Source organism: Callithrix jacchus, chromosome 11, assembly GCF_049354715.1.
Source record: "Callithrix jacchus isolate 240 chromosome 11, calJac240_pri, whole genome shotgun sequence".
In the NCBI taxonomy this organism is placed as follows: domain Eukaryota; kingdom Metazoa; phylum Chordata; class Mammalia; order Primates; family Cebidae; genus Callithrix; species Callithrix jacchus.
In genome coordinates this window covers 92,784,489-92,797,981 of record NC_133512.1, presented here as the reverse complement: position 1 = coordinate 92,797,981, position 13,493 = coordinate 92,784,489, and the positions used below count along the sequence as shown (strand labels likewise).

The window sequence follows — 13,493 nt, the reverse complement described above, 5'->3', positions numbered from 1 at the left end:
CCATTAACCTGGGATGGTTCTGCAGGGAGCAAAACAGCTCGAGGCCCCCTCCCTCCACACCAGGTTCAGAAGACCCAAAGTCATAGGACCCTCCCTTTCCTGACTGGTGATCACCGAGGTTCCCAGAGCTGCAGAAAATTCTACATTCCCCACCCCCCCGCCGCAAAAAAAAAAAAAAAAAAAAAAAAAAAGTGTCAATAAGACTTCTCACAAACTCACCAGCCCGATTTTCCTGCGGGCAGGTTTGATTCTTTGAGACTCAGGAAGAACCCCTGACAGGTGTGTGCCTAGCCGGAAAATTTGGTAAGGACTCCTCCAATGAAGAAAAAGTGAGAAGGGGCTTCCCCACCCTGCCCAAGACCAGAGGACAGAGGGCACACTCTGACCAGAGCCACCTCCAGTGGCCAGGTGGCCAGCCCAGCACCTCTCTCCCCTCCTGCCGGGGAAGGGGGGGGCGTCATTTTCCTGGGAGCAGCGCTGTGGGAACTGTTGCTTCTTGCAACCTAGGCAGCACTGTGAAGCCTGCTGAGCTACGGACAGCCCCTGGGATGGACGGGAAGCCAGGCGCGACCTCAGCCCTCCAGGTGGCCTAGCAGGCCACACTGCCTGGGAGGTGCTTGCCCCAGACTTTCGGAGTTCACCCAGGGCCTGGCAGCTCCCCACTGGCTGCCTCTGCGGGGATCAGGGCTGCTAAGCACCCCGAGGCTGCCCCCGGGCCAAGCAGCCCTAGGATGGCTGGACCAGGCTGCAGTCTCCCCGCCTTCCCGGCAATAAGGGTACTCATGGGGTGCAACGCTCCCGCACCCTCAGAGCTGCCCTTTCGCAGGTTTCCAGGAGTTCACACATTTCCATAAAAATGCATTTTAGATGACTGACAGGCGAGCCTGGGGTAACAACCAGTGTTTGGTGGGTAGAGAAGAGCAAATGGGAAGGAGCCCGGGGGAGGAGGGGGAAGAGAAGGGGAAACAGAACTTCCAGCTGGACATTCTGACGACGGCTGGAAGGAAAGTCTAGAAAGGTCTATGAAGAGAGAGGAGGGGATAAACCAATTGGATCTCCCACCTGTGCCGCCGGATTTCTAATTCTCCTTTCAAATTAGCCCTGCTCTGCAAAACTAGATTAAAGGGTTTTAAAATAAAGAAAATGAGATGACTAGTCTGGGAGCTCCTCAATCAGTGCAGAGAAGTTGGAGGGGGGCGGGGACTAGGTTTTGAAGGCTTAGCTGAACCGCCAACCCTCCTTTTCTTCGCAAAAAGGATTCCCTTAGCACCTCCGAGGCTCCCAGTTTCTCCCTGCTTAAACATAGGGGCACGCTGCATTTCCCCGCTCTTCCGGATCGCTATGCATGTTTCATGAGGGTCGCTGTCCCCGGGTGGAATGCGGCCGTATGCACGCGCCTCCCTGCACACGCACACGCACACACACGCACACTTACAATAAGTGTCTGCAGGAGGAGCGTCCTGCGCGCCAGCTCTGCGTTTAAGACAGGAAGCTGCCGGGTTACCCAGTCAAACGGGAGTGACACTATCCTCTCCACCAGCAAGGAAAGCGGACCACAAAAGTCCCTTTGTATCTCGGCAGCTCATTTAATATTATTTATGCATTTTGTGCAAGGAATTGTGGGATTTTGCCCCACGGTAAACAATATGGAAATGTTAAAAATAGCGACCTTCCTGTGCGTGTCCACCTACGCGCCCCGGGGTGACCTGGCGGGGCCGTCGCGGGGTGGCTCAGAGCCCTGAACTGCGAAGCGACAGGGAAAGCGCGGGCGAGCACAGGAGACGCGATCGCGGGTCTCGCCGGGTTCCCCGGCTCCCGCACCCGGAGCGAGGGACACGGTCGCTTTAAGGGGGGGAGGGGCGGCGGGCGGCTTCTGTCACCCAGCGGCGGCCCGAGCGTCACGTGGGCGCGCGGCGCCGCGGCCATTGGCCCGAGGCACGTGTCCAGGAGACCGGCCTGCGACGTCACTCGAGGGGGCTCTGTTAAAAATAAGAACAAAAATCCAGAGTGAAAGTGTCTCAGGTTGCGCCGAGTGGCCTGGAAATTTCCGAGCCCGCGCGGCGGCGGAGGCGGCGAGGGCGGCAGAAGGCCGGGGAGCGCGGGCGGCCCAGCCCGGCCCGGCCGGGCCCTGGCCTCTCATCCCTCACCCATGCGACTCTGGCTGCGGGGCATCGCGGGGCTCGGCGGGGGCGCGGCCGCAGGCCGGTGGGGCGCCCCGGCCCGCAGCGGGGCGGCGGCCGCGCGGAGGGGGCCTCCATGTGCGTGCGGGCGGCAGCAGGCGCGCTGACCGCGGGCGCCCCGCACCCTCGAGGGCCGGCTGGGGCACGCGGGCGGGGACGGCCGGGCGGCGGCGGCGGCCGGAGCCGGCCCCGGCAGGCGTGAGCGCCGGAGAGCGCGCTGCCTGCATGCGCGCAGCTCTCGCCCCAGGCGGCCCAGGCTGCAGCGCGAGAGCCAGAGACGGCGGGACGCCTAGAGAAGCGCGGAACCCGGGAGGCGGCCCGCGTCCCCGCCGGACCCTCGTGACTGTCTAGAGCCTGGCCGCGCTGCGAAGTCGAGGACTTGGCTCTGCCGCATCTCCGGCGTCTGGGCGAGCGGGGCTGCTCGTGGTGTTTCAAACCCGGTTCGTGGATTCAAACGTGGCTCCACGCCGAGCACGGCCGGCGACTTATAGGACCCCAGCCCTGGCCGTGGCCGCCGCGCACGCCCTCGGAAGACTCGGCGGGGTGGGGGCGCGGGGGTCCCCGTGTGCGCCGCGGGAGGGCAGAAGACTGATTTGGAAGGGCGTCCCCGGAGCATCAGTCCGGGATTTACTGTGAACAGCATGGAGGAAAATGACCCCAAGCCCGGCGAAGCGGCGGCGGCGGCGGCGGAGGGACAGCGGCAGCCGGAATCCAGCCCCGGCGGCGGCAGCAGCAGCCCGGGAGAAGCGGACACCGGGCACCGGCGAGCTCTGATGCTGCCCGCGGTCCTGCAGGCGCCCGGCAACCACCAGCACCCGCACCGCATCACCAACTTCTTCATCGACAACATCCTACGGCCAGAGTTCGGCCGGCGCAAGGACGCGGGGACCTGCTGTGCGGGCGCGGGAGGAGGAAGGAGCGGCGGAGCCGGCGGTGAAGGCAGCGTGAGCGGTGCGGAGGGAAGTGGCGGCACGGGCGGCTCGGAGCAGCTCTTGGGGTCTGGCTCCCGAGAGCCCCGGCAGAACCCGTCGTGTGCTCCCGGCGCGGGCGGGCAGCTACCCGCCGCCGGCAGCGACTCTCCGGGGGACGGGGAAGGCGGCTCCAAGACGCTGTCGCTGCTTGGTGGCGCCAAGAAAGGCGGCGACCCTGGCGGCCCCCTGGACGGGGCGCTCAAGGCCCGCGGCTTGGGCGGCGGCGACCTGTCGGTGAGCTCGGACTCGGACAGCTCGCAAGCCGGCGCCACCCTAGGCGCGCAGCCCATGCTCTGGCCCGCCTGGGTCTACTGTACGCGCTACTCGGACCGGCCTTCTTCAGGTGAGCCCGCGGGGACCACGCATCCCGGCTCGCTGCAGGGAGGTCCGTGGAACTGGAGCTGGGGGGCGGTGCTGGCGCGGGAATTTAGCGGGAAGAAAACGTCTGGAACCTCCTCCGCACACTCGCACAAAGAGTCACACGACATTGTGTGAAGCTGACGCTGGCCGGGGTAGCGGACAGGAGTCCAGCGAGCGGAGGACTGATTCGCTAGGGGATACAGACTTCTTAGGACAGCAGAAGGGATCTCTCTCTCTCTCTCTCTCTCTCTCTCTCTCTCTCTCTCTCTTTCTCCCCCCTTCCTCCCTCCCTCCCCCTGTCCCCTCTCTCTCTCTTCCACCCGGCCTTGGGGCATCTCTTCGCAGCCCTTAGCCCAAGTCTCCTCCACTGTAGTTTTTTGGTTTTTTGGTGTTTTGGGGGAGGGCGGGGGAAGGAATGGAGTGGCTGGAAGATGGGCCCAAAATGCGTATTCTCAACCCCTTCCCTGCGATCTTTTAACTCAGACCAGCCCGGATCCCCGCCCCAACCCACCCCAGACTTGTTCTACCATCCCGTTATCCCGTTCGCGGAAGAAAAGGCGAGGCCCATCGCCGCTCTGCCTCCTGCCCCTCCGGCCTGCGCTGGCGGGTGGGACGGAGGAGGACGCGCACAGGGAAGGGTAAAAATAAAGGCGCCCTTTTCCTTGGGCTCCACTTTGTTTGCCAGCGCCAGCCTGCAGCGGTGGGGCTCAGCCCCCTTCCTGCACACAGCGAGGACAAGGGAGGCAGGCATCCCTCCCAGCACCTGCCTTCCCCAGATAGAAAGGACCTTTTCGCAAGGTTTCCTGGGGGCTGCAGATAGGAAACAGGCAGCATTTGCAGGGGCCGTGCAGAGATGATGGGTGCATTTTTTATAGATCTGGGATTTTAAAAACTAAGTCCATATCCTTGTTGAAATCATCAACTGCTTTCCATGCGGGTCTGCAGCTGGGAACCGCCATTAGGAGTGGGCTGTTTGACCCGGAGCTAGCAGCGGATCCCCGCTACCCCCAAACCTTCAACTATTTTGCGGGGGTCATTTGCCCAGATCACAGCAGGGATGAGCCACCCTTCCTCCGTCATCCTGCAGAAATACGCGTGCGTATTTCTGATGAAATTCAGATTTCTCCAGCTAGAACTGAAATTTGCTCCATTGTTCTCTTCTTCCTCCTTTGTTAATATTTAATTAACATACAGGCTCACAATGCCGGGCGAGGAGCCTCCGCCGGGCTTTGTGAGGCGATGCTGGAGTTCTGAGTCAGCCTCCACTGGCCCGGGAGCTGGGCTCACCCGCTGGCCTGGCCTAGCCCAGCCCAGACCAAGTCTCCGATCTTCATGGGCTTTAAAATATCCATGCAAGATAACGTTTTTGTTATCTGGCGTCTCCGAAAGAAGCGGCGGAGACGAGAGGGTTTTCTTGGGGAGGTTTGATTCTGTTTCTGAGACTCCTAAGTATTTGTCTTTTGAAAGAAAATCAAGAAAAAAAAAGGGAACTAAGAATTCTGATTTTAGGGATATTTCTTTCTATAAAATGGTATCCTTTTGAGGGCTGATTCACGGGTGCTTTAACAAGAGCCCCAGGACCAGAGGAGTTTGGGGATAGGGCGCGCATTTCTCTGGGGAAGGGAGTGGAGATGGAGACAGAGACCGGCTCTGGGAGCAAGAGGCTGGGGCCGGTCTTGCCCGGGCCTCCCCTGGAGCCTTGTGCCCCATTCCCCACCACCGGTCCAGAGGGCCAACCCCCATGCCTAAATCTGCACCTACCCCCACCAAAGCCAGGCCCACTGGTGTGGAGCCCTGAGTATAAGACAGTCCCTGAGTGTGCATGGGGGTTGGGTGCCCAAGCTTAGGGTGTGTGCGCTCTCGGATGGTGAGTCTGCCTGTGGGTTGCTTTAGAAGCTGCCCTTGGTGCCCCCTTGGTGATGCCCGCAGACCCTCTTTCTCCAGGCCAGTCTCCTGGAGAGAGCTCCAGTCTCAGTTGCCGGGGAGGGAGTGCTTGGCATTCACCCTGGGCCTCTTGCTGGGCACAGCCCCAGCACCCTCGTCCACTCTCCTGACCTGGCCAGGCGCAGTCCCAGGGCCTCCAGTGTGATCCACAGTCCTCTGCTGCCCAGGGTGCCTGGAAGTTCTCTGGCCCTGAAGGGTGTGGGGTCCAGCCCTCTCTGGCCTCCAGTGACAGGGACCTCTGACGAAGCTGGGGCTCGATGCTCCCTAAAGCTGATTCACACACCTCACAAATTGAAACCCAGAGGCAGGGTGGCCACTGCCTGTCACCAATGGTTTTGCCCACCTCTTCCCTCATGGAATGCCAAGGGGTTGAGCCTCTTAACACCAAAAGAAAACTGATTACCTGTCCCTCCTTCTCTCTTCCCTCTGCCCTTTCCCCGTGGATAGCAGGTTCTCTAGGAGCCTTAGCATGACCCTGTCCCAAACATGGGCAGGTCCACAGGGAGGAGGCCAGGGCAGGGTCTGAATGGGGGGGGGGGTGTCAGAAGTGTGCACCTGGCAAGGTCAGCTGGACCACTCTGCTGCCTGAAGCCAAGCAGCCCCCATCAGGGGAAAAGGAGGTGTGGGTCTCCCTTGTCAGTACCTTTCAGACCCAGATCCCCTCTCCTGGACAGGAAACCTGGGAGATTTCCAGTGGGTGAAGGACTCCCCAGTAGGGTGAAGAAGGTACTCCTCCCCACCCACGAGGGAAGTGCATGCCCACCTCATCCTTATGGGGGTGAACTTGGCCCACAGAGGCCTGGGCTGGGAGTCATAGAGGAGCTTGGGTGGAGGCAGACACTCGGAGCCCCTCCTGTCCTCAGGGCCCATCTGCCCCTGATTCCCACAGCCCTTGACACCCTGTGGGGTATCCCCGTGGGGGTCCCCAGCACAGCCCTCAGAGAACCTCCTGCTTTGGTGACTGCCCTGCAGTCTTCATTGGTCTTCTCCCCTCACCTCTCTCCCAGCACCTACCCCCATCCATGCTCCTGAACAGAGCCTCAGAAAGGGCTAGGAAAAAACCAGGACAGAAAGTCAGAAAGTTTGGGGGGGTTTGCTTACACCTGGGAGTTTGACTTTTGTCTGAAGACCCCGGTTTGTGATCATCCTGTCTACTAGGCCTGCCCCACATCCCCATGTACCCAACACCAGGTGGCAGAGTCAACATGAGGCCATGCCCAGTCCCAAGTCCAGCCCCACAACTGGCCATTCAGCCTTGAGTGGCCTTGGACGAGTCACTTCTCCTCTCGGGGTCCCTGCCTCCTTCCCGGTGCCTATTGGGTGGCACACCTCTGGGTAACCTGGCTTCTCTCTGTCCACCACACCTACCCAGGTCCCAGGTCTCGAAAACCAAAGAAGAAGAACCCGAACAAAGAGGACAAGCGGCCGCGCACGGCCTTCACGGCCGAGCAGCTGCAGAGGCTCAAGGCTGAGTTTCAGACCAACAGGTACCTGACAGAGCAGCGGCGCCAGAGCCTGGCACAGGAGCTCAGCCTCAATGAGTCCCAGATCAAGATCTGGTTCCAGAACAAGCGCGCCAAGATCAAGAAGGCCACGGGCAACAAGAACACGCTGGCCGTGCACCTCATGGCACAGGGCCTGTACAATCACTCCACCACGGCCAAGGAGGGCAAGTCGGACAGCGAGTAGGGCGGGGGTGGAGGCCAGGTCTCAGTCCGCGCGAAACAATGCAATAATTTAAAATCACAAAGGGCCAGTGTATAAAGATTATACCAGCATTAACAGTGAAAATATCGTGTATTAGCTAAGGTTCTGCAATATTATATGTGTATATAATTTACAGGTGGTATAAAATCCAAAATATCTGACTATAAAGTATTTTTTGAGTTTTTTTGTGTTTATGAGATTATGCTAATTTTATGGGTTTTTTTTTCTTTTTTTCGAAGGGGGCTGCTTAGGGTTTCATCTTTTTTTAATCCCCTAAGCTCCATTATATGACATTGGACACTTTTTTATTATTTCAAAAGAAAAAAATTAAAACAACTTGCTGAAGTCCAAAGATTTTTTATTGCTGCATTTCACACGACTGTGAACCGAATAAATAGCTCCTATTTGGTCTATGACTTCTGCCACTTTGTTTGTGTTGGCTTGGTGAGGACAGCAGGAGGGCGCACCTCAAGGCCTTGGGGAGCTCAGGGGACCTGGCGAGGGAGAGGAGACTTCAGGGTCCTTGGGCCAGTTCTGGGGTTTGGCCCTGGGAAGCCACCCAGCATATCCCAGGCCTGCCCTGGGAAGTTGGCTCCATGCTCCCAGCAGCTGCCCAGGCCCGAAGCCTCACCCAGCTCCCTCTCCTCACCCTCCTGCCATCCTTCTCCCTCTCATCCTCCTCCTTCTCCCTCCTCCTCCTCCTTCCTCCTGCTCCCTCCTCTTCCTCCTTCCTCCTCCTCCCACCTGCTTTCTCCTACTCCTCTCTCATCCTCCTTCCTCCTCTCTCCTGCTCCTCCCTCATCCTCCTCTCTCCTGCTCCTCCCTCATCCTCCTCTCTCCTGCTCCTCCCTCATCCTCCTCTCTCCTGCTCCTCCCTCCTACTCCTTCCTCCTCCTTCTCCCTCCTCCTTCCTCCTCCTCCCTCCTCTCTCCTCCTCCTCCCTCCTCCTCCCTCCTCTCCTCCTCCTCCTCTCTCCTCCTCCTCTCTCCTCCTCCTCCTCTCTCCTCCTCCCTCCTCCTCCCTCATCCTCCTTCCTCCTCCTCCCTCCTCCTCCCTCCTCTCTCCTCCTCCTCTCTCCTCTCTCCTCCTCCTCCTTCCTCCTCCCTCCTCCTCCTTCCTCCTCCCTCCTCCTCCTTCCTCCTCCCTCCTGCTCCCCTTTTTTCCTTCTCCCTCCTCCTCCCTCCTGCTCCCTTTTTCCTTCTTCTTCTCCTCTTACTCCTCCCTCCTGCTCCCTTTTTCCTTCTTCTCCTCCTCCTCCTACTCCCTCCCTCTCTCCTCCTCTTCCCTCCCCCTCCTCTTTTCTCCTCCTCTTCACCAAGGCTCAACCCTGTGCATACAGCGTCTGCGTCTGTGGTCTGTGTCACTGTCCCCAGTCCTGCTGCAGCCCTGCCACAGGCCTAACCCTCCTGTCCTGGGCACTGCCTCCATGCAGAAGCGCTTCAAGGTTCTGGGCTAAAGGTCTCAGGTGTGTGGCCCAAAGCCTAAGAGCAGTGGGGCGACCCTCCTCCTGGCTTGGCCCTGGGAATTTCTGAGGCTCCATCAGCCACCCTGGGTGCCAGCCAGGGTCTAAGAAATGAGACCATGGCTCACTGCTTCTGGGCGGGCAGAAGGCTCTGTAGAGGGAGATGGCATCATCTTCCTTTCCTTTTTCTTTTCTTCCCTATCTTTTCTTTTTTTATTTTTTTCTTGGAGTGGCTGCTTCTGCTATAGAGAACATTCTTCCAAGATACATATGTGTGTTTACACATGTCTGCACGCATGTAAACACACACACCAGGCATGTATGAGTCCAGAGTTCTGGAACATGTGGCTACCTTGTCTTTCAAAAGAACTCAGAATCCTCCAGGATCTAGAGGAAGGAAGAACAAGTGTAAATAATCATTTCCTACCACTTTTTGTCTTTTCTTGTTTTTTAAAATATACATTTTATTTTTGAAGGTGTGGTACAGTGTAAATTAAATATATTCACTATATTTCCCACCAAGTACATATATATATATATAAACAAACGCATTATCTATATATAACGCCACACTGTCTTCTGTTTAGTGTCTGGGGAAAGACCAGTCCACATGTCCATCTGTGGCTGGGACGGCCCGGGGGCTGTGCCCACAGCTGAGCTGGGAGCCGTGGTCTCCCTGAGGACTGAGGGTGAACTTCCCTCTTTGCCTTAAACCTCTTTATTTCATTGCAGTAACAGTTTTACTTTGTACATAATAATGTAAACCTTTTTAAAAAGGAAACTATAAAAACAAAAGTTGTAATTTAAAAGTCTGTGAATAACCGTCTGCTGCTTAGGAAACTCGGTGAAATGACATGCCTTTTAGCAGGAAGCAAAGTTGGTTTCTGTTTTTTGTTTTCTTTTGTTGTTTCAGTTTATAAAACATGTGCATTTTACAGTTCCAGTATCAAATATTTATAATCTTATGAGAAATGAATGAATGTTTCTATTTACAACTGTGGTTATCAAAATTGTGAACACCCCTCCCCACATTTTTGTGTGTTTAAATTCTTGAAGGTTACATTAAATAAAACAAAACCTCTTTATTATAAAATACTGAAGGTCCCAGGTGGAATATCGAGTTTTCTAAGCTTGTCTCGGTCCAGAGGAGATGGCCGGGCATCCTCCCAGCACTCCGGTGCTCATGGCCTTTGCCCCACCTCAGAGCAGGTGCCAGGTGCCTACCTTTGTAGCCAGAGGTGATTATTTTTTTTTTTGAAAATCAGTTTGGATATGTCTTATTTATGTAACACAGAATAACCAAAATAATTTACACATTTTGTTTCTAGGAGGAAGTGTTCAAAAATACGGTGCTATTCCAGTGACTAAATTTTTTAAATTTTGCCAAATTCAACAGGTCTCCCTCCGGCTGGGGGCTCACTGGCCTTGCCCACCCACGCCGGACCGGGCGCTTCCCTCTTGGGACAGAAACTTTTTACTCCACGAGAGACAAAGAGACTCTCCTTTTTAAAGTGTCGTTTTTGTTTACCTTTTGTTGGCCCCCCCCCCCCCAAAGCAAAAGACAAGGTACGACTTCCTAAGCAGAACTGGGGGAGGACCTGCTTGGCCAGTGCTGATCTTGCCTCTGGAGTCCCCTCGGCCAGAAAGTGTTTGGGGTCTTTGGAGGAGTGATTTACGTGTTCAGTTGCGGTATTTCCAAACTTCCATGGCTTGAAAAAACTTTTTTTTTCTTCTCCCTGTAAAAGAAACTCAGACTAGCGAGGATCTTCTGTTGCCGAAGGCGACTTTTTAGGCGTTTTCTGTTTTCGCCTGCAGCCAGGCCGCCGGTGTTCCCAGGCAGAAGCGGGGCCTCTGGGCTGGGCCTTCGCCCTGCCAGGAAGCGGTCTGGGAGCTGCCCCCGGGATTTTCAGACAGCTGGGTTCTCACCGCGGTGGTGAGACCTCCTCTTCCTACACCTTCCGAGTTCTCGCTGCCCGGGTCCAAGCTGCGCCCCAGGGTGATTGCAGATGGGGTGAGATCACGGATTCCCCCCGACCCCCAACTTCTGAACAGTTCAGAGAGTTCGTATATTAAAAACCAAACAAAAAAAATTAGCACAACTTCTATTGTCGTATTGGCCTCTCTCTTATTTTACATGAAGCCATCATTTTTTTTTTTTTTTTGAAAAAGACTGTTTTCGATTACAACACTGAAAAGGGCCAAAGTACACCTTTGTAGGGTAATGAGTTCCCTGTCCTCGGAGGTGTTCAAGCAGACACTAGGCTTACAGTGGCTTGGAGAGTGTTCTTTCTTTTTCTTACTGGATGAACCCTCAGACCCTTGAAAAGCTGAGATATTTTTTTTTTTTTTTACTCCTCTGTTTACTACACTTTACTCCAATAGCATATAATCTAAGCTGCTCCCTCATGGTGAGCCCCCGCTGGCCACCTGCTTGCTTTCGCCGTGGAGTCCCCGAGTCAGGCCGGGAAGACGGTGCGCCTTTCCCAAGTCCTCTGCCGGATGGTTGCTCCCGAGCCTCCCGGGCTCTGCGTGTCGCGGCTCTGGACCCGGACTGCAGAACCCGCCCCACGACTGGAACCCTGGACAGACTGTTGCCCCACAGGAGGCGGGTTTCCTAAGTGTGCAAAAGAGGAACGCCCATTTATAAAGGAAGTCCTTGTTCCTTCGAGCTGAAAGACCCCCTTGCCCCAGGCCTAGCTGTGTCCCCGCCGGGCCCAGGCGGAGCTCACTCCACACCGCTCCATCGCTGGGCAGAGACTCCGAGACGGCCTGGGAGTCCGGGCCCCGGAGGACCCACCGCCCCCCAGGCCTGCCCTAGCAGGCGCCCCCGCGAGAGTGCGAAACGGGGAGGCCTGGCAGGGCTCCTTGGCGTTCAGAGCCATCCTTCTCCGCTGCACCCAGCTCTGCCAACGAGGCTGGATTAGTGGGGCCTGTCCCCAGGCTGGAGTCAGAATCTCAGGGTCCACACCCGCCGACGGCCGCAACGCGGACCCGCCCTGCCTTTCTGGAAGGAGCCCTGCGGTTGACCCCAGCCTGATTACCGAGAGGGCGCCAGTGGTTCTGTTTTTTCCTTGAGCGAGAAGGTCAAATCGATGGGGGCTCCTCCACCGCTGGGCACAGGTGCGTCCGGGTTTCCGGTGCGCACAACACACGCCCAGACACTCTATATGTAAATTGGCGTGCGGTGGAGCCGGCCGGGAGGCCGCGTTTGTTCGCTGGGGCTCTGCTAGAAGTCATTCTGTCTCCCGCTGGTTTAATATCCGCCCTCCGCGGTCTCTGCTCGCCTCCGCGGCTCCCCAAGCGCCCCCGGGAGGGTCCCGGCTCCGCCGAAAACTGCAGCCTGCCAGGCAGAGCAGCCGCGCGCCGGGAGGTTAATAGCGACTGATGACAAAGGGCCGAGGCGCAATTCCGAAAGCTCGGATTCGCCGGGCGAGGCAGAAATCAGCCTCGGGAAGACTGGTACCCCCTTCCCGACGCGCCCCAGCGCAACTGCAGCCCGGGCGCCGGACCTCCGGACGGGGACCCCTCTTCCATGCCTCGTGGTCCTATTCGGCAGAGAGCTAGGTCCTCTCCAGGCCTCCAAGTAGGGCGCGGACGCGGGTAGCGGGGAAGCGAAGCCGCCGGCGGGACTCTCTCTAGGGTCTCGGGGAGAGCGGGGTCCCCGGGACCCTGGACACGGAAAGCCCGGCTGGCTAGCAGCTCCGTTGCGCAGGTTTGCGAGCGATGCAGGTGGCCTCGTTGCTGCTAGGCGCGAACCCCAAGTAGACCATTCATGTTTTTATTAATAATCTCAAACACTTCATTATATTTATGCTGCCTGCCCAGAGAAAATAAAAGGCCATTCTTGAAATCGCCTGAAATGTAATAATATTCATTAAAGCGGCTCCTAATTATGTTATTTAATCAAGCGTGGTGCGCCGGCGCGCTCGGCTCTCGCTGAAAGGCTGGCGGTGACTGTTATTATTACTGCTGTTGTTAGCGGCCTCGTGCTAGCAGCCGGCCAGCTCTTCAGTCGGGGCCATTCCTCTAAGAGACTCGAGGAGCCCCACTTTGAGGGGTGGGGTTCCCCAGGGCAACGCCGGAGACCAAGTGAGGCCCAGGCCTGTGCAAGGCCTTCACAACTCCTCCAGGCCGAGGGCAGGGCTTTCTTCAGACCCTTGGGGCCCTATATGTCCTCTGGGGACGCCCAACCGGGCGTTCTAGGAGGGGTAACTCAGGGTCCAGAGCCCGGGCCCCGCCCCGTTGGCTGTTCCGCCCCCTCCAGGGCTGAGCCCGGCGCAGGGCCCGAAGCAGAAACAAAGAGTCGCGGAGATCTGCCTCCTGGGCCGCCTTTTCACCCCCTCAGCCTGGAAAGCATCCCAGAGAGGCCCCACCCCCAGCCTCCACGGAGACCCTGGAGGGAATAGCTGGGACCCCGTGGCCTTGCGGGGCTGCCAGGCCTGCGGCGCTTTCTCCGCTGCCGCAGAGGGGCTGGGTGGGAGACGAAGGCGGGAAGGACCCTGCCCCGGCCAAGAGTCCTCTGTGGGGACGAGGAACGGTGATGATCACTGTTCGCACTGACCGTCTGGAGGAAACAGGGCGGCCAGGCGCTCGACCCCATCTGTCGAGACGTGAAACTTGGCCGCGCGGTCCCGGCGCGCGCTGCCTGCGGAAGGAACCGCCTCCCTCCTTTCAGCGGGAGCATTCGGGGTTCTCCCCTCCCGCCAAGTCCTTTGTCTGGAAGGGGACTGGCAGGCTCTGTCGTCCTGGTGTGCCCCCCGCCTTTCCCCAGCCTCTGCCCCCTCCACTAACTTTCTTTTCTTCCCTTCTCTTTTCTTCCCTCTCTGGATGGGTAATCACAGGCTCCGCTGCCAAGCGCGCTGCGAGGAG

General features: G+C 57.7%; 1 protein-coding gene across 1 annotated transcript; it reads left to right on the top strand.

Annotated features, from left to right (window-relative positions):
• Positions 1-2,009: 2,009 nt before the first annotated feature.
• Positions 2,010-12,474, top strand: EN2 (engrailed homeobox 2). The gene is made up of 2 exons (XM_035254294.3): positions 2,010-3,494; positions 6,828-12,474. Exons 1-2 carry the CDS (start codon positions 2,822-2,824, stop codon positions 7,142-7,144), a joined length of 990 nt encoding a protein of 329 aa, XP_035110185.1. The 5' UTR covers positions 2,010-2,821; the 3' UTR covers positions 7,145-12,474.
• Positions 12,475-13,493: the final 1,019 nt, after the last annotated feature.